The following is a 25,000-nucleotide window of genomic DNA, read 5'->3' as shown; positions in this document are numbered from 1 at the left end:
TTGACTAAATTGCTCCTTGTAGAACTCTATCAGTGTAGCTGATGTGGCTGTCTTTAGTTGCCTGACTTCGATGAAGTCTGAATAACTGTCAACGAGGACCACATACTCTTTGTTGTATCGTGTAAACAGGTCTGAGGAGAGGCAGCTCCAGGGGCGGTCTGGAATCTTATGTGACTGCATTGGCTGTCTCTGCTGTTTAGCTTGATACTCTGCACATATGGGACAGTTTATTATAATTGCCACCTTGATTTCACTGTTCATTGAAGGCCAGAATACAAGGTCTCTTGCCTTGCGAAGACATGATTCAATTCTGAGGTGGCTAGAGTGAATACGTGAGGCGACTTCGGAGTGCAGAGCTTTAGGGATGATAGGCCTTTGGTTCTTCAACAATACACCGTTGTGTAATGTAAGTTTATCTGTAAAGTTTCAAAACTCCCTAACGTGTATGGGTACTTCCTCTCTTTGTGTAGGCCATCCTGTAAGTATTGTTGTTTTCAATGTTTGCATCACAGGGTCCTGCTCTGTGGCTTTCTGGAGCTGACTGCCAATCTTTCGCTGCTGACCTTTACTGTAGTTAGCAGACGTATTGCTTCAAGTTGGAACACTTGGATCTCAGTCTCTGGTGTTCGGACGTCTGGCACTGAAGCTCTCGAGAGGTGATCCACAATGTACATATGTGGGTCAGGTTTGTATGTCATGTCGTTGCAATCTCGGCATCATTCTTTGCAGGCGGTATGGTGCTTCTAGAAGGAACTTCTTAAAGATTGACTGCAGCGGTTTGTGATCTGACTGCACAGTGACTTTGGCTCTTCTGGCGATGTACTGTGAAAACGTCTTGCAGCCAAAAACGATAGCTAAACATTCTTTCTCGATTTGAGCATACCTTTGCTCTGTTGGTGTTAGTGTTCGAGAAGTGAACGTGACAGGTTGTCAGTTCTGTGGTAGTGTAGCTCCGAGTCCCTTTTTGCTGGCGTCGCACTAAAGCGTAACTTCTTCATTGGCGTCATAGTACTTTAGGACTGGGTGGCTTGTTACGAGTAGTTTCACTTCATTGAACGATTTGTCGTGTTGTGGCGACCACACAAACGGTGCTTTCTTTGTGGTTAAGTCTCGTAGTGGCTGAGAAACTTGTGATAGTTTTGGCAGGAATTTGGCTAAGTAGTTAATGAGCCTAGTAGGCTCATCAGCTCTTGCTTGGACGTTGGTTTTTGCATGTTTTCGACGTCATTGATATTGTCCGGATCTGGTTTCAGGCCATCTTTGGTGATGACGTGTCCCATGAACTGTACGTCTGTTTTGTGTTAGTTCATTTTCTTGCTTTTGAGTTTCAAGTTTACTTTCCTTGCTCTGTTCAGCAAAGCTTTGACGTTTTTGTCATTGTTTCTTTCAGCTTCCTCCTGCGTATCCCCGTAGCCTATGACCAGCATGTCATTGCGTAGGGGTTCAACTCCTGGTAGATCAACAAGTTGTTCTTGTAGTCCCTTTGAAACTCGTCAGTGCTGTGTTGAATCCGAACGGCATTCTGAGGTACCTGTAGTGACCGAAGGGCGTCCAAAATGTGGTCAATTTGCTGCTCTGTTCATCGACAGAGATCTGGTAGAACCCATCTTTGGCATCTGGGGTGGTAAATACTTTAGCATTGTTCAGCTTCAGCAGCAATTTGTCTAATGTCGGCATCTGGTACTTTGGCCTTTTAAGTGCTTGATTTAGATCTTTAGGGTCTAGGCAGATTCATATTTTCTGTGGTTTTGCGACTACAACCATACTGCTTATCCAGTCTGTTGGATCTGTTTCTTTCTTTATTATTCCTTTGTCTTCCATCTTAGCAATCTTTTCCTTGACTTCAGAGTGTAAAACGACAGGCACACGTCACAGTGCATGTTGTACTGGTGTACAATCTTGAACGTTCAGTACAAAGGTCATATTCCCTATGTGGCTTAGTCCTTCAAATTTGCAGTATTGTCCCGCAGCTGAGGAGAGGAGTTTGTGTCTCTGTGACGCTGTGTATGTTAAGTTGAATTACCGTTACAACACTAGTTATTCGGTTATAAGGCGCACGGTTTTTGAAGAAAAACCTGTCTTTGGGTGGCAAGTTAGTGCTAAAATTGGGGTGCGCCTTAGAACCAAGTATTTTCGCACAACAAAATCTTAAGATCAGAATTTGAGAAGAACTGTAGTCTTCCTGCTCGCTGTCCGTATCAAAATCGTTCTCCAACTCATCATCTGCTTCATCAGCTCCAGCTTCTTCTTCTTCCCACACAGCTTCATCCTTGGTGCCGGTGCAGAGCATTTGCAATTCCATAGGACTTGAAGGCATTGGTGACTAAATCAGCGGGTATCTCTTGCCAAGCTTTGTGGCGATTATGGCTAAATCGTAGAATAGTATACACCGATTTAGGGAACGTACTATTATCCGATTTAACCACTACAGTTTTTGATGTTTTACGAATATACCGTCCTATTCTTCCTGTTGTACAATTGTACTTTCAGATGTTTCAGAAATCTTTGTCTGATTCTCGGATTCTTCTGATTCTACGATTTTACCTTAAGACCCTTAAGACCTTTAAGATGACCACTACAGTTTTTGATGATTTACGAATATACCGTCCTATTCTTCCTATTCTACGACAGTTTTACTTTCAGATATTTCAGAAATCTTTGTCCGATTCTTCCGATTCTACGATTTTACCTTAAGACCTTGAAGATTATTTTACCTTAAGAGTTTACGTTAAAAAGATGTTTCAGAAAGCACTTACCGATTCTCCGATTGTTCCGATTCTACGATTTTATGTTAAGATGTCACAGAAATTCGTTTCCGATTCTGCGATTCTTACAATTCTACGATTGTACCTTAAGGTTCTCCAGAAATCACTCTCCGATTCTCCGATTCTTTCGATTTTACGTTAAAATGATGTTTCATAATGCACTTCCGATTCTCCGATTGTTCCGATTCTACGATTCTTCCGATTCTACGATTGTACCTTAAGATGTTTAAGATGATTTTACCGTAAGACTTTACGTTAAAAAGATGTTTTAAAAAGCAGAATTCACTCTCCGATTCTCCAATTCTTCCGATTCTACGATTGTGCCTTAAGATTCTCCAGAATTCACTCTCCGATTCTCTGATTCTTCCGATTCTACGATTGTACCTTAAGATTCTCCAGAATTCACTCTCCGATTCTCCGATTCTTCCGATTGTGCGATTGTACCTTAAGATTCTCCAGAATTCACTCTCCGATTTCTATTAAATTCAACAGTAAACAAGTGTTATTGTAAGACTGTAAATAGAACAAATATCCTATGTTATGTTATTCAACAGTAAACAAGTGTTATTGTAAGACTGTAAATAGAACAAATATCCTATGTTATTGTGCCGTTTTCTATGATAATACTTAACGACAGTTCGTTGTACCATTACAATGCTGCTTTGCAAAAACAGTAAACGCTGACATGTTTATTTACGGTGGGAGTAGTGTCACTCAGGTAAAGAAGTATCCTTAAAGGCTATTAAATGTTCAAAATCGGTATTGTCACTCAGCTTGAGGCAGTGGAGTTAAAGGAGGCATTAAATTCTTCCTGTGAAATAGGAAGTGAATGGAGAAAGGCACACGCATCATCGCTAAGATCTTTGTACCGGCATTTAACAAACAATTTCGATTTTTTGCTGTTATGCGGATGGCTTATTTCAGGAATAGATCCTATCCCAAGATCTTGCATCTTCTTCAAAATTTGAACAGCGGATTGCACGGGGTACTTTCCATTCACAGGCAAGCACCAGCTTTTGCGTGAAATAAAGGACAGAGATACAGACGTTTCCAGGTGTGTTATAATCTTGCAAATTTTTTCGTTTTCAACATTTCGACCTTTCTGTATGATGTCATCGGTGGAATTGGAAGCATTCCCGGTAGCTTCTTCGGACGTTGTTGGGGGTCAAAGAATGTATTTAACCTTGATAAGGTGATTCATAACAATTATTGAGCGGTCCATGCTCTCTTTTCCAATCTCTAAAGGTAGCTGATCAGTGCTGTCGAGTTGACTTGATGCGGACTTAATGCGATGATCCGCAACGTGAAGAATTGTAGCCAAATCATGCTTTGTCCCTTGGCCTTTGAAAGAATGCCACGCATATCGTTGTCAACCGTCGATAACTTTCTCTTATGGGGAATAGGAATAGATAGCCCACACTGTCACAATTCAACTCTTGTCCTTTAATTCCCGAAGTATATAAGTCTTCACAGATTCTCACTAGTAGATCGAAATCACTCCAAAAAAAACTAATCCAAAAAACATCTATATAATATTTCAAAGCTCAAAGATTCTATTGTTCTGGCACACCCTAGATTAACATGATATGATTGATTGGATCAAGCCCCGATGGAAATCCAATTACAGAAACTATTAAGAATTTCGCCAAACATCAACAAACCTTAATAATGAGCCTAACAATGAGTACTAAATTTAAAATGAATATATAATTGATCCTATTTCCGACACACTCCCCCATGTGCTTTCTCTGGGGAAGCACATGTAAGTCCAAGAAAAAGAATCTATAAGAAACTTGAGGAATACTATAATGACTCAAAGAACAATGACTGGCATCAGTGAACATAATTCTAGCACTGTTCTCAAAATTATCTGCATGAACTGCATCCCGAATTCGTAGGCCCGCAGCAATTGCTGCATCTCGTCGTGGTCGGAATACTGAAGCCTCTGCAAGCAGCTGCGTTGGTGACTTTGATGTCTGCATTTGGTGGTCACATGTAAGTTCCAGAGGGTATAGATGCTGAATTGGCCTCTCTAGATGTGTCTTTCCGGCCCGCAACTTCACCGCTCGGACTACGTTCAACTTGGCTTTTCCTTCATAGAGTTGCTCCACTATTCCGAGAGGCCACTTGCCACGATTCTTATCCTCTGATCGTATGATCACCACATCTCCCACCTTCAAAGAGGTTGTTTGACCTTTCAGATTAAGATTGTGTCGCTCTCGGAGTGCAGTGAGATATTCCCGCGCATAGCGTTTCCACAGTGCATCTTTGCAAGCTCTGATATGCTTCGCTCGTTTGCGCAGATCGATGTCGGCCTTTCTCCATGGCTATTGCTCGGGCAGACTTCGAGAACAGAAAACTAGCTGGCGTGATAAGCGGAAGGTGAACGTCGTCTTCAACATAAGACAATAGGCGTTGGTTGAGTTGAGTTTCCACTTCCAGTACGACATCACAGAGCTTGGACCAGGACAGCATACCGCCACCAATGGTTTTATTGAAAGCACTTTTAAAGAGGCCCACTGAACGCTCGAATTGGCCACCCCACCAGGGTGCTCTGCTCAAGTTGAATCTCCAAAGAATTTTCTCTGCTGCTATGTATCCTTGGAGCTGCTCATCTCTCTGAACCTTCTTTAGCCATTTTTCCGCGCCAATAAAGGTCAGCCCGTTGTCAGAGTAGATAACCGAAGGTCTTCCATGACGTGCAATCAAGCGTTTCAAACTTCAGAGAAATGTTTCAGTCTCCAGGTTCGGCAAAACTTCTAGGTAAAGGGCTCTTGTCAAGCTGCAAGCGAACAAAACTAAGTAGGCTTTCCCTTCTTGCCGTGAAGACTTGCGGTACTTGATAGGCCTGGTGAAATCTACTCTCACTACTTCAAATACACCAGCTGCCTTTGTTCTCTCTTGTGGTAGAAGGCCTGGTGGTGGTTTGGCTAACGCAACAGCTTGGAATCTTTTACATCCATAGCACTTCTTCACAGTTCTTTTTACGAGTCTTCTGAGACAAGGAATCCAAAATTGCTCTCTGATTCTTGCCATGGTGAGGCCAACTACCCCATGAAGTGTGGCATTGTGAGCCTGTTGAACGATCTTCTCGGCAAGGATAGTGGAATCTGGTATATAAATTGGATAGTCGCCGAGGTATGGCCAGCCCTTATTTGGCCAATCTTGCTTTTGCTGTCACCAATCCTTGACTTTCTGATGATGAGTGTGTGACGACAGCATATACGACTGCTGCAACACCCCTTCCGCTAGCATCTCCGAAAGCATGGAGCTTAATTCTCTCAATAGATTCTCAGCGATCTTGGACAGTTGATTCTCTGGGGCAATGAATTCTCCCACTTTTTCCACTGGCGAGTCAGAGTAGGCGGAAGCGGTTCATCCCACGCGCATTTCTTGTCACAGGCATCACGGTATAACAGCTTTCTTTGAAGTGTGATTGGAGCCACAAGTCCAAGAGGATCTTAGATCTTGGCATTTTTTCCCCAGAATGCCTCTTTTTGTTGGCGAGGAAGCATCGACTGGAAACGTGATTCCAAAGTCGTCGGTTGACTTGTCCCATTTCAAACCAAGCAGGCCACATTCTCTTGGTTTTACTCCTAACTGTTGCTTTGCATAGCCTAAGTCGTCTTCGCAGTCGGCTGTTGGATCATCTTCGAAAGCTTTCACGTTAGAGTGCCACTTGTGAAGGTGGAAAGCAGCTTGACTAAAGGTATCGATGGTTTCGATCTTCTTCTCCTTGACTTCTGCGGTGGTTGCTCCTCCCATCAGAAGGTCATCCACATATAGCTCATGTTCAATCTCTCCCACGCGTTCTGGGTGCTCAGCACGGCAGGTCTCTAAATTAATGATGTCGCATCAGGCCACTAAGTAAGAAAGGTGAAGGCCCCAACCCAAACAGTGCCCTGGTAAACCTGTATGTGCGTACTTGATGAGGGTCCTCATTACTTAACCAATGGAAACGAAGAGTGTCTCTATCCTCTGGGCGAATACGCACTTGGAGAAATGCCTTTTGAATGTCTCCGGCAAGGGCTACTGTGTAGAATCTTCCTCGTAAAAGCACCTTCCATAGTTGATTCTGTAACGGCGGTCCGATTTCAAGACAGTCATTAAGAGAGGGTGCTGACTCGTATGCTCTTGCAGATGCGTCGTATACGATTCTCAGTTTCATAGACTCTGCACTTTCTCTCAGCACGGGCTTGTGGGGTATGTAAAATTCGCGCCCTTTTGGTTCCATGCTAGCTTCTTCAATAATCCCTTCTGTTAGCTCCTCCTGCATGATGGCATGGTAGTTTTCTAGCTACCCCACTCTCTTTAGTCGCTGTATAAGGCTTGAAAGTCTGAGCCTAACAATGAGTACTAAATTTAAAATGGATATATAATTGATCCTATTTCCGACACTCTCATTTACCGCATCGTGATACTCTATGAATGATTTCATGGCATCTTCACCCAACTTGTAGGTTTTTGGAGACTTGTGTAACTCAATGACGTGCAGGAAGACATCCTTAAACGACGGTATATGATGGGGCAGTTCAGTTTCTAGATCCCTGTAGTTAACTTCAATTTCTGGCGGGACATCAAAGAGCTGGCGATCGTTGAAGCCATCATGATCGTCCCGGTGAAGTAGCTTTACAACGTAATATGGCTGAATAAATCTAGCGATGTTGGAGCTTGTATTTGTCATTTTCCCTTGAATGCTTCGGAAATTACGCGACCATTTGCCATTTGTCATTTGAACATCCGCTCGGCTTAAACAAATCAAGAAGACCGTAAAACGTGGTCATTTCGCCGTATAGTGCAAGGATCTTGTTGCCATTCCTGGACGTAACATTAAAAAGTTTTTCAAAGGAAAAGTGATCAATGAGGAGCTGCCGTTCGATTCCTTCTTCTTTGTCGTTACCGTCATCCTCTCTTTCTGCCAGCAACTCTTCAATTTCTTGATGGGCACCTGACACCAAGTTAAGGGCACCTGACTTGTTAGTACCTTTTTTTGATGCAATGACCAACCACAGCAGTGCGGGTTCCCTCCATTTCTTGTTTATATCTATGGTGGTGGATGTTCCCATTAGCGATGCCACAGATGTTAATAGAGGGAAGAACAAGAACTCTTTTGGAACTCCAATGGATTTTGCGTGGCTTTCCAGAAATTCCATCGTCTCAGTTGAACACACGGATGCCCAGTCAAATCGTGCATTTTGAACGTCGCTTATCCGTTTTTTAATAACTGGTAAGGATGGTAACTGATTTGGGCTTAACTTACTGAACGACATAGTGACACAAGAGCGACTGAGTTGAAAGGCTTGGCAAATACGGTGAATAACACTATTTACTTATTTTGTCACATTAGATTCATTATAATGCTACACGGATAATGCAATCAAGTAGTATGATTTTGTGATACTGGGTGGAAAAGATGAAATATGCCGCAATTTAGAGTGAAACATTACGATTTTGTCACGTATTGTTGTTCTAATTTGTCAGACCTCTAATCATGCGTACACCTAACTGCGGCGTTGCGGCTTTCGTTTGCCCTTTGGTGCAAGGAACAGAAATTGAAGTAAGTGTCGTGTGCAGATAGTTGCTTTAAATCACTGAAGATGAAGGAAAAGATATTGAGTTTTTCGCAGTTGAAGTCCCTGCTATTTGCGTTGGAGCATTTTCCAGAAAAAACACCTCTAAGGTGGTCCTTGATTGCCAAGTATGTTGGTGAAAGCAAGCGTCTAGACAAGACAAGAATTTGTATCGGTGGATCACTGAAACCGAAATGCGGAGGAACAGAAGAGTTTATCCCTACAGCAGACGAGTGTAAAATGGTATCTCAGTGGCTAATGCAGAACCAGCCTGAATTACGAGAAAGCAACGATGAGAGTGAGCTTTTTTAAATGGTCAGAGAAAGTTGCCTTTAAACCTATCGTTTCGTTGCCGCGGAAATTAAAATGCTGTGGCTCCAACATTACCATACGGAACAGGCCATCTTTTCCAATAGTGTACACCAGTCATGGAACTAAAGTGGCAGCTTCATTTCATGGCAACTGCATGAAATGCAAAAACGTTTACTACTACAGCTATTTTGAAGAATTTCCCGTTTTAAATAGCGACAATAACATTGTTGCGAAAGAACAGTGAAGAATCTATTACGACTTTGCCCCAGACTTGCAGTATTTCCAGTTGTCAAATAAAACTTTATTTGAGACGCATTTGGTGAAGAACATTATTTACAATGTTGAAATAGCCACGAGCTCGTTCGAATCACGCACTGATGTGTACAATTTTATGCATCAGGAATTGGATAAGGAAGTTTTGGGTAAACTGGAGAAATTTTCATGACAAAAGAACAACGAAGACGGTGTTTGGAATTTAAACGCAGATCGAGTGGAAGACGGCTATTTTCTCTGGCAGTCAGTAAATCTTTTTATAATACATGGATTTCTGTACTTGTTAAACGTGAAACAAGTGGACATAGAGGGGAAACTGCGAAGTTTAGAGGACATTTGCCTCGAGTCTTGGAAATTGATTTGTAAACTACAAAACAAGTGGATACATCACAGTTGCGAAGTCCCAGGTACTGAAGGTTACATCAGTGTTGATGGCCTAGAGAAAGTATGTCGACCAATGTGCGCTGCGCCTAAAGAAACACTCCGTGTGAACAAGGGAGAAGGGAATTTTGTGAAATGCTGCACGGATACACCTACCCTTGGAGGGAAATCGCAGAAAGCTTCTAAATTCTGTTGGGAACATTTGTCTTTGCAAGAGAACCCGGACAAGGACGTAGAGAAAACAGTGAACGGGGAGGGAACAAACCAAGTAATTGACAGTGACGCTAGGGTTTATCCTATCGCTGCAGCATCTATTGACGAGAAATTTATTGGAGACATCCCTGAACGTGACGGATTGGAATGCGAACAAGGTGGTTGCAAATCAAAGGACAAGGTGAATCGTTACATGGACCGCACTGCAGGGCTTCTAACAGCGGTACGACCATGCGCGATAATTGTCAAGGCACAGGAGATGTATACTTGTGAATCATGCACCCAAGTGTACGCCTTTTTGCTGTTGACATTCGGGAGGAAGACCGATGACTTAATGAGACTGAAATTTGTGGGCCATGATAGAGATCAGTGCGATCTTCACCCTTTTTTGAGTAACCTGAGTAAGAAAGGAAATGTAGGTGCCAGAATTCCTCTAGATCACGTTAAGTTTCTAGTGGATATGTTTCATGTTATTAAGCATAAAGAGGAGTTTTGTATGCCCCTAAACAATCCAAATTGCCGCTATCATCCTCATTTGGAAGTATTCAAAGAAATCAGAGGAACAAACACCAAATGCGCTGAACAGAGCAATCGCTTTCTGAACAGGTTCAAACACGTGTGTAATGGAATGGCGGAATTTAAGTTAAAAGCATTCTTGTGGTTTGTGATAGAAACACGCAATGAACTTATCAAGGAAGGCTTGAAAGGCAAAGGTAAAGAATCGTAGAATCAGAGAATGAAAATTGGTAAAATAGGAGAATTGGAATCGGACAATAGGAGAATCGGAAAAATTGTAGAATCAGAGAATGAAAATTGGTAAAATAGGAGAATCGGAAAAATCGTAGAATCAGAAAAGGAAAAGTGTTTAAATAGGAGAATCGGAAAAATCCTAGATCGGACAATAGGAGAATCGGAAAAATCGTAGAATTGGTAAAATAGGAGAATCAGAAAAATCGTAGAATCAGAGAATGAAAATTGGTTAAATAGGAGAATCGGACAATAGGAGAATTGAAAAAATCGTAGAATCAGAGAATGAAAATTGGTAAAATAGGAGAATCGGAAAAATCGTAGAATCAGAGAATGAAAATTGGTAAAATAGGAGAATCGGAAAAATCGTAGAATCGGATGAATCGCAGAATCTGAACAAGCGGAGAATCTGAAGAATCGGAAGAATCGTACGTCAGAAGTCATATTTTACTATTGTATGATTTAGCCATAATCGCACCTTCTGGGCGCCGTTAGAGCACAGCCTTGAGTCGGAAGGTTTACAGGTGTGAACTTTTAGCTTTTGTTTTTACGTACATCATTAAATGCATGACTTTTTCACTTCTGTTTACGTTAACAAAAAGAGTTCACGTGCCAATTGTGTAAGGATAATTGTTCTCAGATTCATCACATCTTTTTGATAACTCTCAATTTTTGGTGCGTCTTATATAACCGAGTATTTTCACGTAATTTTCAGTTTGAGAACTTAGCTTGATTAAATTGCTAATTTGGGGTGTGTCTTATAACTGAGTGCGTCTTATAACCGAATAGCTATGGTAATCCATTAGTTTCTCACACGTTTCTGCGGAGAGTAAGGGTTTGTTGTTAGCTTTGGCTCCTCAAAATTGTAGAACTTTGGCAATTTGGTTTTGATTGTTGTTGTACTCTACATTGAGTGAAGCAGTTCCCACCGGAATCATTAGTGAGCCATCAAACAAACATAGTTTGAATCTTGAGTCTTGTAATTGTGGATTTTCGGTTTGCGCAATCCTTGACAGATCGTCGCAGCTCATCACGTTGCACGTGGCGCCGGTATCGAGTTGACATTTTAGTTCGGTTCTTAAACGACCTGAATCACTAAGAAAGTTCAAATGTGCGAAAATTTGCTTCCCTTGACCTTTCACGGATGAAACTTCTTCGATTTGGAATATTTCTTCATCAGTGTCGTTTTCGTCGGCAAGTGCGTGTACATGTTGTTTTGTTGATTTTGGTGATAAGCAGACTAAGGCAAAATGGTTTTTCTTTCCACATGTGTTACATGTTTGTCCAAAGGCCGGACATTCTTTCAATTTGTGGTCTTGATCACGTCCACAGTGGTAGCATTTCCGTTTTGTGCTGCTTGGCTTTTTCGGCGTTTTGTTGTTTGGGGGGCGGCGTTGTGCTTGCTTTCCCGTTTGGCCTCGTGTTGTTCACTTCTGACACCATATTTCAAACAAAGTTTGGAAGTGAATGATGGTAAGCCATCTTTAATCAACTCTGGGCCGCTCCTAGTTGAATGCTCTTGTATATATATCAAAACATGATTGACAGACATGTAAATGTACCAGAAGTTAAGCTTACCAGAAGTGTATATCGTAACAGTTTTGAGACTGGGGTCTCAACTCAGAGATGAAGCCTGTCTGGTGGACGTATTTCACAGGCAGAACGAGTTTTTGATAGTGCATTAGCCCCTTTGTATCCCCTTTTCTTCTAACATGACAACTTCTTGGGGGGTGTCACTCTATGAACTTTGAACTTCTGATGCGATTGTCTTCTAGCATGGACAGTATTTCTCCTTAGTCAGACGCCAGCCTTCATTTCCACTATGTAAGATATCTCTGTGTTCCACCCTTACAGATGACCTTAGCGGGCTGCCAGGTTTTCTTTACAGGATCTTGCACGTGCACAGTTTCATCCTCACACAAACCAGGAAGTTCTCGGTGTGTCTGTTATTGTAATGCATCTGGTTGTCCAGCCTCATTTTTATTCAATTTGCACTTATTTTGGTTTCTTGATGGAAAGATTCCCTGGAAGTGTAGATTTAAATGTATTAGAGTTCAGCAGGTGAAGCCAAATTGGAGCTCAGAGACATTGCTCTCAGTGCCAACAAGGTTAAGACTCTGTATTCTCCATCTTCTCAAGCTCTGCATAGTGATGGTACTGCTGGGCCAGTATCAGTGGCAATGCAGATACACTAACAATTTTTATTACACATAACATGCGAATTTTATTCCATAAAGCTCATTTGTACAAATCTATACGCTTTATTTTCACATGTGAAAAAGGCCTATACAGCCAATCAGAATGGCGTACAGCTATTTCACATGTGGAAGTATAAGCAATCAACGATAGCGTAAAGGCGTTTCCATGCCAATCACTCGTGCATCTCGTGCAAATCGTACTTTGTTATTGAATTAAATTAAATTTGCATTTGGTTTTATTGTTAGTGAGTTTTTGTTTCTAATTCGCGTTCAGAAAACTATTTTAATGAAAATTCTTATGTTATGTGTAATAAACAGTTTACGACATAGAAAGTGCTTTGTACAGGGTTTTATTCACTCGTTGTTTGTGTCAAAAACCCTCACTCGCTCGTTCCTCGCTCGTTCGGGTTTTTGACACAAACAACTCGTGCATAAAACCCCGTACGCCGCACTGTCTATGACGTAAACTATATATCTTCCTTCCTTTATACTTGCGTGGTATGGTTACTGTGCCAATCTGCTTAATTATCTGGAGCCACTATGTGCCACTATGTGCCAAGAGAATTGCTTCATTTTCTTTAAAGCTCAGAGTTTAAGGTTGCCCTTATAGTCAAACCTCTCTGGGGTATTAACACGAAGAAGTCGAATGGGCAGAACGTTGCTTTGCTAATCTGTGTCTACATTACACTGAAGGTTGACTTTTTTTTTTTTACTTATGATTGACTTACTTCTAGCGCTGCCAACCCTTCATCCCGCATGCCCTGTCTATCTTCCATCAGGTTGCTTTCGATTGTGCTGATTGTTATAATTTCATTATCGTCATGGAGGTCATCTTCAATGGAGTGAATAACCTTTTTATACCCCGACTTTGTATGATTGGGTTGTTTTTCTTTATTAGACCTATAAACTACTCGCCAATGGTTGACCTTGCCACACTTTATATAAGCACAAGCAAAATCTTGGGCACATGGATGCATGGACTTTGTGCTCTTTGCATTCCAGAATACTGAGACAATGCTAAAAGTGTTTGTACAGGGTCACAGAAAGTGTTGCTTGATCTTCCTTGTCAAAAATAACAATTTCAACTTTGATGGAAGATAGCAAATGCAAAATGGAACATGTCAAAAATCACTTACACTGCTTGGTTGAAAATTTTAATTTTATCAATTACTCAAAACAATTTCAGAAAACTTTAAAATCGCTTGTAGCTTAAACCTCTAGAATAGGACTACTTATGGTCGGTTTGGGTACCTAGCACAGAAAAAATAACCTTCGAACAAAAGAGTACTTCAAGCTACATTCAAGGCGCATTAAGATGATGTTTATTTTATTCTCGTAGTCGAAATATTGGAAAAATAAGAAACTTTTAAAATCTGACACCTCAACCTTATGACGAGACCTTAAGGCCCTAATTGATTGTCGTGGAATTGTTATTCATAGTTGGTTTTTTATAGGTGGTGCGTTATATTTTGGACCGGAATGCTTGTCTGTTACCTGCTTACTTTGTTATAAATGAGGTACATAAATATACTGGTAAAAACAGTTTTTTTAACAGTATGTAACTAAGAAATTATTTGAAGTGTAGACTATAGATGAAAGAGGGAAATGATCCTTGCACTTATCTGGACAATTTAAGCAATTGTCTCTTGTAGACACTTGAAAAAACCAGGTGCCTGCAACAGGATTCCAAACCCATGACCTCTGTGATGCCGGGGCAATGCTCTATCCACTGAGCTGTAAAGGCATGAGTGAGAGGATCATTTCTTTTTCGTCTATAGCCTTCACTGCTTTATAATATACATGACTTTAATTTGGTCCTTTCTCAGGAACACATGAGCCTATAAGCAAATTGACTTGCTCTCAACTGTTGAGCTTCATAACTCAGTTGGTAGATTGTTGCACGGGCATGGCAGAGGTCATGGGTTCAAGTCCCATTGGAGCCACCTGAGTTTTTCAGGTGTCTATAAGTGACAATTACTTAAAATGTGCAGATAACTGTTAGCCTAAGGATGATTTCTGTCTTTCATCTGTAGCCTGTAATTCAAACATATACATTTCTTTCATCAAATCCTTTCACAGAAACATGAACTTTTTGGCCGGGATTGTGGATAATTAAATGTTGTGTCCAGTTTCACTGAATTCCTTAGTTTCATAAAAATAATGAACTAACCAAGGTCAATTGCCCCTTGGGAATTGATCAAGATGTAATTCGCCAAAAAGAAAAACTTATCCATTGGGCTGTTGAAACAAGGGGTATTAAAGACAATAAAATAATAACCAGGCGGGTATGATTATCTCTGACAAAGTTTTCAGCTCTTTTATCTACTGGATACATCATGAATAACAATTCAGTGATATTTTGATAATTATATAATGCAACCAATCATGCAGATGTATGCCATGATATATCTCATCACCAGATTTACAAAACTTTTCCTGAAGGCAAAGTCAAGCCTCACTGGGTATGTAAAGACGTTTATTTTTATGTGTGCATGTACATGTAGCATGTTGTTTAATTTCCTGCCATTTCTGCCTGTGGATGTGTGCCAACATGCACATGGACGTAGCCTGGTATTTTTCTTATACCTGGGACCTTTTATGTTAAATTCCCCTCTACCTAATGTTCGGTGTGTGTAAAGAGTATATATAATAAATACACCTACTATCTGCATGTATGTTAGATGGAATAGATGGAGAAGCAGCATTAAAAAAATTCACAGTGATTCTCTTAAGACTGGTTAATGAGTAAATATGAACAAAAAGTAAAGGCAGTGGTTTCTGGATCTAGAAAGAGCATTGTACAGATAACCTAATGAGTAATCTCAAACATACATGTATTCTAAATGAACAAAATTAATGCGTGGCTAACAGAAATTAAAACCCTCCCCAAATTTCATTTTAGAAAAGGGAGGTCTTTGAAAGACATACTCATTAGAGCAAAGCTCTAAGGTCTTGGAATTTTCTATCTTGACCAGTAGGATTCGTTTTTGGCCTGCCTACACCATTTGGCTACCTTTTGAGAAAAAGGCCTTTGAAATGTCTAGTTTCCAGTTCCCCCTCCAGGACCTTGGTCACTATATTTAGCATTTTCGCCTGATTTGCATTTATTTGTTAGGTAAAATTACATTTTAGATCAATGGCATTGACTAAAACTTCAGAAGACAGGGTTCGTACAGGTCATGGAAAACCTGGAAAGTCATGGAATTGTAGTATTTCAGTTTCCGGGCCTCGAATGGAATTTAATTGTCGGTCATTGAAAGTCATGGAAAATTATAGTTACGTGTGGTACGTAAATTATTGCAGAACTGGAAGCAAGGACAAAATAAAATGCAGGCAAGTTATGTCAGAAAATACCCCAAAAAGAAGGACGATTTTGACAATTTTCGAAACTGGCAGCTAAACTTTAGGTCATGGAAAACGGGAAAAAGTCATGGAAATGGTCGTGGAAAGTCATGAAATTTGAAAAACTCTTAAGAGTACGAACCCTGGAAGAGACATTTTGTTGCTTTAAATTTCACAGATTTCAAAATCTTGCTCTGGAAAACTGTAGTAAGCTAGCCACCTTAAGTCAGGTTTTATATAGGCACACTTCGTTTTCTAAGCAAGCTGTGATCATGGCACAGTCCAAAGGAATAACTGAAATTACAAGTATTCATTCGAGGTTTTTCCTAGTTTGAAGCTTGAGCTTACAAAAAATATATATCTCAGCCCTTCACATTATCGTGGTCAAGATATCGGTAAGATTCTTGTGAAGCCTATATAGTAAGAATTTTGCAATCTTGTAAGAGTTTTATAAGAATCTTGCGAGATTTTGTAAGAGCTATCATGTCAGAACCTGGGAGAGTTGAAAACACTGACCCCTAGTCCATGGACTACCCCTATGGACTTGTAACCCCCACAATTAGTGCTAAACCCAAACATCCATTTTAAATGGCATTGGTCAACCGTATTTAAGTCTAAGCACCCATTGTAAAAAGGTTATTAAGGGTTAGGGCTAGGATGACTTTATGTAAGTAAAAGTGCATGAAAATGGTGCAATTACTGGATTTAGTTGCATGTGGCCATGCAAACAAAAATAAACAAGGTACATGCAATGTAAATATATAATCAATTCAGTTCAAGATTTCAATAGTACTCATTTCAAATAGTATTTGTTAGAATTAGTCTATTTTAGGGTAGCCCATCGGGGTAGTCCATGCACTGGGGGTCAGTGTTTTCAACTCTCCAGTCTGAGTGAGATGTATGTCAGAATCTTATAAGATCTTCTAAGATGTATGCCAGAATCTTGCAAGATTTTGTAAGATCTTAAAATGAATCTAGTAAAATCTTAAGAAGAATCTTGTAAGATCTTAAAAGATGTTTTATGATTTTGCTAAAATCTTCTAAGATCGTGTAAGAGTCTTGCAAGATCGCACAAGATCTTATAAGAATCTTGTAAGAATCTTGTAACAAGATCTTGTAAGGGTCTTGTGAGATTCTTAATTGAGAACCTTAATAAGAATCTTACTAATAATTATAAGATCTGTTTCGTGACTCGTATTTTGTACGCATTTCTAAGTTGTGGAAGTCTATTCCAGAGTATACTAAATCTGGAAGCTTGCTAGAATCATTTAAGAAGGAACTTAAGTCATTTTTCTATAAAAGACTTACCATTGTTTTCAACTGAGACGACCTTCGCTCTTACAAGTTAGTTTGTCTTAAGTGTCGTTGTCTGAACATATTTACTAGTTGCACATGTTGAAACGTTTCATACGTTCCTATTGCTCTCTACCCTATTGAACCGTATTTATAGTTTCGAGTTTTTGAACTTTTTCCTCTTCCATATATAGTTACATATAAACCTTCATCTGAATCGTTTCATTATCACATGTTTTTTGAATTTACACTATTTATGTAGTTTGTTTGTTAATAAGTTAATTGTCTTCTGTGTAGCAAGGGGTGTTAATTTGTAAATGGGTGGCTTTGTATCTTTTTTTCTTTTAGGGGCTGGGTCGGGTAATTTACCTAGTAGGGGACCTTGTGTCCTATTGTAATATTACCTGCCCCTGGGCGAATTCGTTAAATAAATAAATAAATAAATAAATAAATAAATAAGATCTTCACCTATCCTGCCTGACCATTTGGTCACACTTGAAACTGCCTCTTGTTCATGACATGCATTTTGCATTTGTCTTATTTATTTAATCTAAATTATGTCATATGGTTTGAACATAACTGGCATAACTACATGTCTTTTTGCTTCTTTTAGGCAATTGCAAAGCTGCTCTCAGATTTCATAGAAACTTTCAGACCACTTGCCCACATGGTGTCTGTAATAGGTATTCCTGTTGTAATTTTTGCCAATAACAATTATGATTATTATTTTTTCCACAGCTTTATTGGGTACTCCTCTTGTAATACGCAATATAAATTTATAATACAACACAAGAAAAAATAATAAATAAATAAAAGAAAAGAAGCAAAACCCAAAAGAGGCACCGCCCCTAGATTAAAACCTAGGTTAAAATAAAGTAAAATGAATACTCAAACATTCGTACAAAAAATAAAATAAATTACGAGTGGCATGGGTACGTAGGGACTAGTGTCCATGTGCAGGGGTAATTGATTTCATATACCCGCAACAGGTGAGTGCTCATTAATTTACAAAGAAAAAGTTGAAAGGCAGTAGGCGAGGTAAAACTGGTTGGGGGTGCTATTCTGTTGAAGTATGAGGCCTGAAAAGTTGATGTTTTGCAAAAAGGGGTGCGAAGATTAAAGGAGTTACTTAGTCTTGTACGACCATGGGAAACAAAAGATACTTAATTCAGAACATCTAAATCGGTACTACAGTAAAGGCATTTATAATAAAGATCAAATCTTTAAGTTCACGAGCTAGAAAAAGGGAAAGTAAGTCTAGCAAAGTCAGCTCTTTGTAGGACGTCTTGCTTGCACGTCTCTGCACCTGTTCCACCTTAGCATTCCGAGTAATATAAGTGGGCGACCATATGTGGGTGGCATAACACAGCTGTGACTTGACCAAAGACAAATAAAGCGAGCGCCTAACAGAGATGCCAGTACGCAGGGGACAAGTCCGTTTAAGCAAACCAAGAAGCTTGTTTGCTTTTGCAGTGATAGTGTGGATGTGTGAGTCCCAAGAGAGTGTACTAGTTGTGATGACGCCAAGATCTTTTTCTTCTGAAACGCGTGTCAGGGCTGTGCCATCAAGGGTGTAGTCAAAAGCAATCGCAGTCTTTTTTCTAGTCACAGTTAGTACTTTACATTTGGACATATCTTATATTATTGCACTGCGACCTGACGTGCATATTAGAGAGAGTGTCTGGTATGAGGTCACAGTGTTATAGCTTGGTGTCATCGGCGTAGAGTGCAACCTTCACACAGTAAGCAGCTTCGTCCGGCAAATCATTTATGAACAAAATGAACATAAGGGGCCTAAAATGCTCCCCTGCGGAATGCCAGAGGTTACAGGAGACCAATGAGAAGCTGCACCCTCAAGAACCATCCTTTGTTTACGCTCAGTTAGGTAGTCCTTGAAGCAGCAGAACAGTTGACCTTTTACGCTGTAAAGCCTCAGCTTTGCCAGAAGAACGCTATTATCGACAGTGTCAAAGGCCTTAGCAAAGTCCAGGTAAATAAAATCTGACTGAATGTTCTTATCCAAGGCATGATCGGCTGTGTGTAAGACCGACAAAAGCTGGGTTACACAAGAACGATTTGGCAGGAATCCATGCTGCAGTACGCTTATCAAGTCTTTCAAATGTTTGTAAAAGCGATTGCCCACGCAGCGCCCCAAAACTTTGCTAAGAAGTGGGAGTAAGGATATAGGGCGATAATTTTCTGCAGCTTCTTTAGAATCTTTCTTGTGGATAGGTGTAACATCAGCAGATTTCCATTCACAAGGAATTTGACCTATGTTTAGTGCGTGATTAAAAAGGGAACACAAGCCGGGTGCTATTTGCTCGCTGCACTCCTTCGGCAGGCAAGCTGGAATTTTGTCTGGACAGCATGCTTTTGTTGTGTCCAGTTCACTCGAGCGTTCCATTACTTCATCCATCGAAAGCTCAAGTTGCGAAATTTCCCTATCAGTGATGGAAGAGCTGGTAATATATTCACTGTTGTTGAGGCCAGAAGTTGTTTGGAAAAAGACAGAGCAGATATATTCTTTTATTAAAAAGTTCAGCTTCTCCTACAGGGGTTTGAGCTACCTCGTGTTGTATGAGATCATCAACTTAGCGCCAGATCGCCCACCCAGAAGAGCTTTATGATAGCTCCAGAAATGTTTAGGATTATCTTTACAGCATGCTTCAATTTTCGTCAAGTATCGTTGGTGTTTAGTTCTCACCAAGACCTTGATGGTCTGGCTTAAAGTACTGAGTTTTTGATTGCGCTCAGGAGTTTTGTTCAGGCGGAATTTTTTCAGGGAAGTAAACTTTTTGCAAAACCAATGGCGCACTTTGCTGTCAATCCAAGGCGGAGAGTTAGTTTCGCGAACTGTTTCGATCGGTATGTGATCTTTTACGGTGGATAGAAATAGGGCATTCCAGTTATCCCAAAATTCGTTGATGTCAGCTGATGCAGCAATCTCGAAAGGGCACTCTAGAAAGAGAGTCCCTAAGATCATCAAAGTTCTTGTTCTTGAAATCATATACTTGCCGCTTGACTCCCATTGCCCCTTTAAACTTCAGCATTATCATGAATTCAACAGTGTAGTGATCAGAAGGAAATAAATTCCCATGTATGAAATGTTGAAGCATAGTCAATGATCTCTGACCAGTTAGTTAACAACAGATCGAGCTTGTTACCCACAAGCTGCGTAGGGCCAGGAATACACTGCTGAAAGAAATTATCGGCCCTGAGCTCACAGAAAACATTATGATCTGCTTGACTACCGGTGACTACTGATCGCAAGACCAGTCCAGTTCTGGTAAGTTAAAATCGCCAAAAGCTACCAGGCAAGTGGACTCGTTGTTCACACAAAGCGACATGTTTAACTCCCATAATGGCTCAGGCGAATTGTCAGGATGATAGAAGCAGTAGAGCAATAAAGGCTTGTCATGCCCTTTTGTAAGTTCCACCACAACCAGCTCAGTTCCTACCCTTTCCAGGTCAATATTTCTAGAAAAGCAATCAAAACCCCTCGTCCATGGCCGTCTCTGTCCCGGTGAAAAATGTTATAGCCAGGGAGAATTTGACAGTCTACAAGGGTAGAATTAAGCCACGACTCGCAGAGTGAGATGACCTTGCACAATCGTCAGGGGAATCCACAATGGCTTTCAGGCTTTGAGTAGTCAAGTAAAGAACACGAAGCAAGTCATTCCACTGATGTGGGTGGGGATTTTGGAGAAATATCCATACATAGTGCAATGTCAACGTCCAGGTGGAAATCAGGAGGAGCATGACACTTTGACCAATTTACTCATTGTTGACGAAGTGGGGCGGGGAAGCTGTGTTTAAGAGAAGCTGGACTTCGGTTAACTAGCAAAAGCTGAGCATATTCTCGTCCAAAGATACAAATTATGACTTCTGGCTGTCGACCCGGTGAAGATTGGGTCGAATCAGTCACAGAGGAGCAAAACTTAGTACAACTATAGACACGAAACGAACATGTGCGGAGGCCATGATGGCTTAGTTTGCGGACCAAATATAATAAATATTATAAAGTGCTTTTTTTTCATAATACATAATACTGAATAACAAACATGGTTTTGTTAATAGGTTTCTCATTAAAAATGAATATTGAATAAATAAATAAATAAATAAATAAATAAATAAAATATGTTTAATTCATGTCCTAGCAGCAATGAGCTGAATTACAGGATTTCAGGTCAGAAGATTCATGAAATAATTAGTACCATAATGAGATAATGAATGGAATTATATGGCATTTATTTTCAGTTCAAGAGCAAACTTATTCGTGACGAATTCACTAAACCTATTTGTATTACACGGCTTCAAGAATCTGCGGTTGGTGCATCGAGGCCTCAACTGATAAGAGGAAGCAGCCACATTGATATGGTCTAACACAAGTTGATATAAAGGATTCTGTGGTGTTAGGCCAGATATGAACTGTTAGCATGCTGCTATTCTGCACTCTTGTAGTGTGACTATGTTGGCATTAACTAGGGCCTCATTACAATCCTTGCCTGGACAAATTATGGCCATTGCGTGCTTCTGTATCCTCTCCAATGAGTCAGAGAGATATGGCGGCAGGTTGGCATATACTATGCTAGCGTAATCAAGAGTTGATTGCCTGAATGAGCAATAGACTTTAACAATGTTCCGAGCAGGGACGCCACAGCGTTTAAGCTGCCTAATAGCATAGAGGTGGCGGTTGGCTTTTTTCACTGTAAAGTTGCATTGAGCCTCCCACGTCAAGTCGTGAGAAATAAGGACGCGAAGAAATTTGAATGACTTAACTTCCAAAAAGGAGCTGCTCGGGGCAATAGGAGGACACTGAAAACTATTAAAGTGTAAAAAGTCAACAGCCAAAACCTTGCATTTAACTGGATTGAGACACATATTACTGCTTGAAGCAAATGATTGAACCTGCAAGACAATGGATGGTAAAACGGATGGCGCGTTCCTGGGAATAATTATTTCAGTAGCAGTGAGATCGTCCATGTATTTTGCACGTGGGAGCCAGTATTGGAGGAAGTCATTAGACATAACCGTGAACAATATCGGCCCTAGATGAGCACCCTGTGATATGCCGCCATTTAACTTCAGAGACGGTGACGTTGCGGATCCTATTCTAACTACCTGAGACCTGCCTTCTTGAAAGGACGCCATCCACGCGGGGATGGATATCTTTGTTACCTACCTTTGCTAGCAAAATGTGATAGTCTATAAAATCAAAACCGGAGATAAGCGCCGGCCTGATGGGCCTTCTGGCTCGTAAGCAGTGACTTTTATAAAGTCAAAATCTTTTTTCAAGTCTGTGAAGAACCATCTGACCCATACACTGCAACGTTCTAACACCTCTAATGCCAAAGGGAGGAGGTATACAATTGCATGTTCAGTCGATCTCCCAGCCACCGCAAATTGCCTGGTGTCAAGCTGTCATAAGATGCCTGGGAGGGCTCTATATAAAGGGAACCGTCCATTATTTTGGCAATTGGCAAGGTGAGATGAGGTAGGTCGTCCTGATATCAGTGTCAATGCTTCAGACTTCAACAGGGTCGGTAGATACTCCTTTTTAAGTGATGTGTTGTACAACACAGCTATGATGGGTGAGAGTTCAAAAGTGAACATCTTCAGGATCAGGGCAGGGACCCCATCGGTAACCAGTATTTTGATGTTCCTTGTACACTGTTTGTAGTCTTGGAAAAATTAATGAGTAAGTTCTTTCAAAAAGAATAGGACTGATGGCTTTGCCAAGCACCCTTCCTTGCAGTCTCGGGGAGGAGGGGGCTGAACTGTGAAGGGTACGGCTCATGATATTGGGTGCAAAGCATAGACAAGGCATCTCTGGCAGCCACTATGCAGCCCATGTTTGATGTTTGAACACTGCACCTCTGCCGGGTTTCCTTATGAACAAACACAATCTCCAGCTGGCCTCAATCGCTTTATCGCACTGGATGATCAGGTCCCGTAGCAGTCTATGTTCGTTTTCACACACTCCCTCCGGTTTATGTACATAACATTTATAACCCCTATCCAAGTTGGCTTTGCCACATAACTTCCAGTGTACATACCTTGCAACGCTGTGATGCCTTTTCTTATCCCTCTGAGCCAGTTTGCAACACTCACAACGTGACTAGCAGTTTCCCCATTTTCAGAGCTTATTGAACAAAGGAGCGAGTCCTCACTTTTGTCAACGCGATACTTGATGTAATTTGCATGGAGCGCCTGTTCCTCAGCACTTCAATTCAGTGCTGCAATGCCCCAGTACACCTCTTCACATCACCTTTGCTTTGCCACAGCCAAGAATTGGCTAGATCTTCCTTCTCCATTTCCTTGAGAACTTGACCATGTAATTTCTTGTTGTGGCAGAGCCTCAATTTCTCCCTGATTTCTTTCCTCTTAAACTGTTCCGGCTCTACAACTTCACTTACATTTAAATGTCCGTGAAGCTTCACCATTTTGAGCATCTCTTCAGTGCTGCTGTTTATATACACCAAGTAAGACTATTTTCTTCAGCCCTAACACAGCTTTCAACACTTGCAAGTCCTCTTCCACCTTCATTCCTGCTCACAAACATCCTTGAAATGCCACTCTTAGGGTTCAATTTTCTTGCATGTGTGCTGATCCAAGATCTTCAGTTCATCCATTCTCCATGCAATAATACCACCGCCATATCTCATAGTGACGTACATAGCCCAAGTGTTTATCACTTTGATCTTATTGCGACCATTAAGTTTGGACTGTAGCGCAACGCGAGTTCTTCTCAAATACTCTTTTACATAAGCATCTTTCGTCTTGTCACATTAAACAGTTATTATTATTGCATTGTACTTTACTTGTCTGATATTATGTGCGTGACTGACAAAATATTAATTTTGACATTAAAAAACCATTGATTGAATATTTTGATGTTTTGAAGAATAAAAGAATTAGGTCCTTGGCGTTTTTATTGTATGTAAGATGCTACAACTGCATGGTATATTGTACCTTTTATTGTCATAATTTGCCTTATCATGCTTTCATATGATGTTTACTGTTTACCACAGGCCGTCCCACCCTTCTTCCTGTTATTGGTCATCCTGGTTCCTCAATCACCGTTTGGAAACTTGACCCTAACACTCTTAGTTTCCCACTCAAAGGGCTACTGCCATATGACAAGGTATTTTAGTTGACTGTGTTTTGAAACGTTTTAAATCAACATTATTGTGTATTTGTCTTCAGTGGCCACGGTTAATTTTGGCTGCAATTGGAAACATTTCTGGAAAAAAAAAAACAGAAACCAAAAATCTCATTAAGACTCCAATGTTGTCAGGAGTACCTACATGCAGTTGTTAAAGAAATGAAGTTGTCTGTGTTAAGGCTGTTTCCTTGTAGAAAACGTTAATTAAACAGAACCAAAGTTAACCCCTTTGGAGAAGGAATAGGTCTGAGCAATAAATTTAGATAGTCTACTCTATTCAGTTTTCATCATAAAGAAACTCTATCAGCCATTACTATAGGCCACTCCGGAAAATACCATAATAATCTTTGTCTGTCCCCCCAAATTTTGCATAAGCATTGTTTCCAGTTTCTCTTGGGACTTACAATGGTCCCAAGAGAAAACAAAAAACAATGCTTATGCAAAATTTGGAGGGACAAACAAAGAGTATTATGGTATTTTTCGGAGTGGCCTATTCCTTTCTTAGAGATGCACACCTTAATGACAAATTGAAACAGAATATTGCAACGTTAATTTTGCATGTATTCAGCCTGTTACCCTTTCCAGACAAAAAAGAAACAGACTGGATCTGGTTTTGGCTGCGGTGCATTTCCTTGTAACTTGTATCCCTATGATCAGTGTTGCTTTTTTACAAATTCTATTGTTTTTTTTTTTCATTTTCATAGCCTAGATAGCAGCATTTTGTTGTACCAAACTATTTTT

General features: G+C 40.4%; 1 protein-coding gene across 1 annotated transcript in view; it reads left to right on the top strand.

The window, feature by feature from the left end:
* The window catches only part of LOC138045795 (mediator of RNA polymerase II transcription subunit 23-like), an 87,633-nt gene that overhangs the window by 16,029 nt on the left and 46,604 nt on the right, over positions 1-25,000 (top strand). The window contains exons 7-10 of the mRNA XM_068892420.1: positions 13,914-13,976; positions 14,880-14,921; positions 17,708-17,777; positions 24,126-24,238. Coding sequence (XP_068748521.1) covers positions 13,914-13,976; positions 14,880-14,921; positions 17,708-17,777; positions 24,126-24,238 — 288 coding nt within the window. The remainder of the gene's footprint in view (positions 1-13,913; positions 13,977-14,879; positions 14,922-17,707; positions 17,778-24,125; positions 24,239-25,000) is intronic.

The sequence above is a fragment of the Montipora capricornis genome, chromosome 4 (genome assembly GCF_036669925.1).
Source record: "Montipora capricornis isolate CH-2021 chromosome 4, ASM3666992v2, whole genome shotgun sequence".
NCBI lineage: Eukaryota > Metazoa > Cnidaria > Anthozoa > Scleractinia > Acroporidae > Montipora > Montipora capricornis.
The sequence above is the reverse complement of the archived record's forward strand: the minus strand, read 5'-3'. Positions and strand labels throughout refer to the sequence as shown.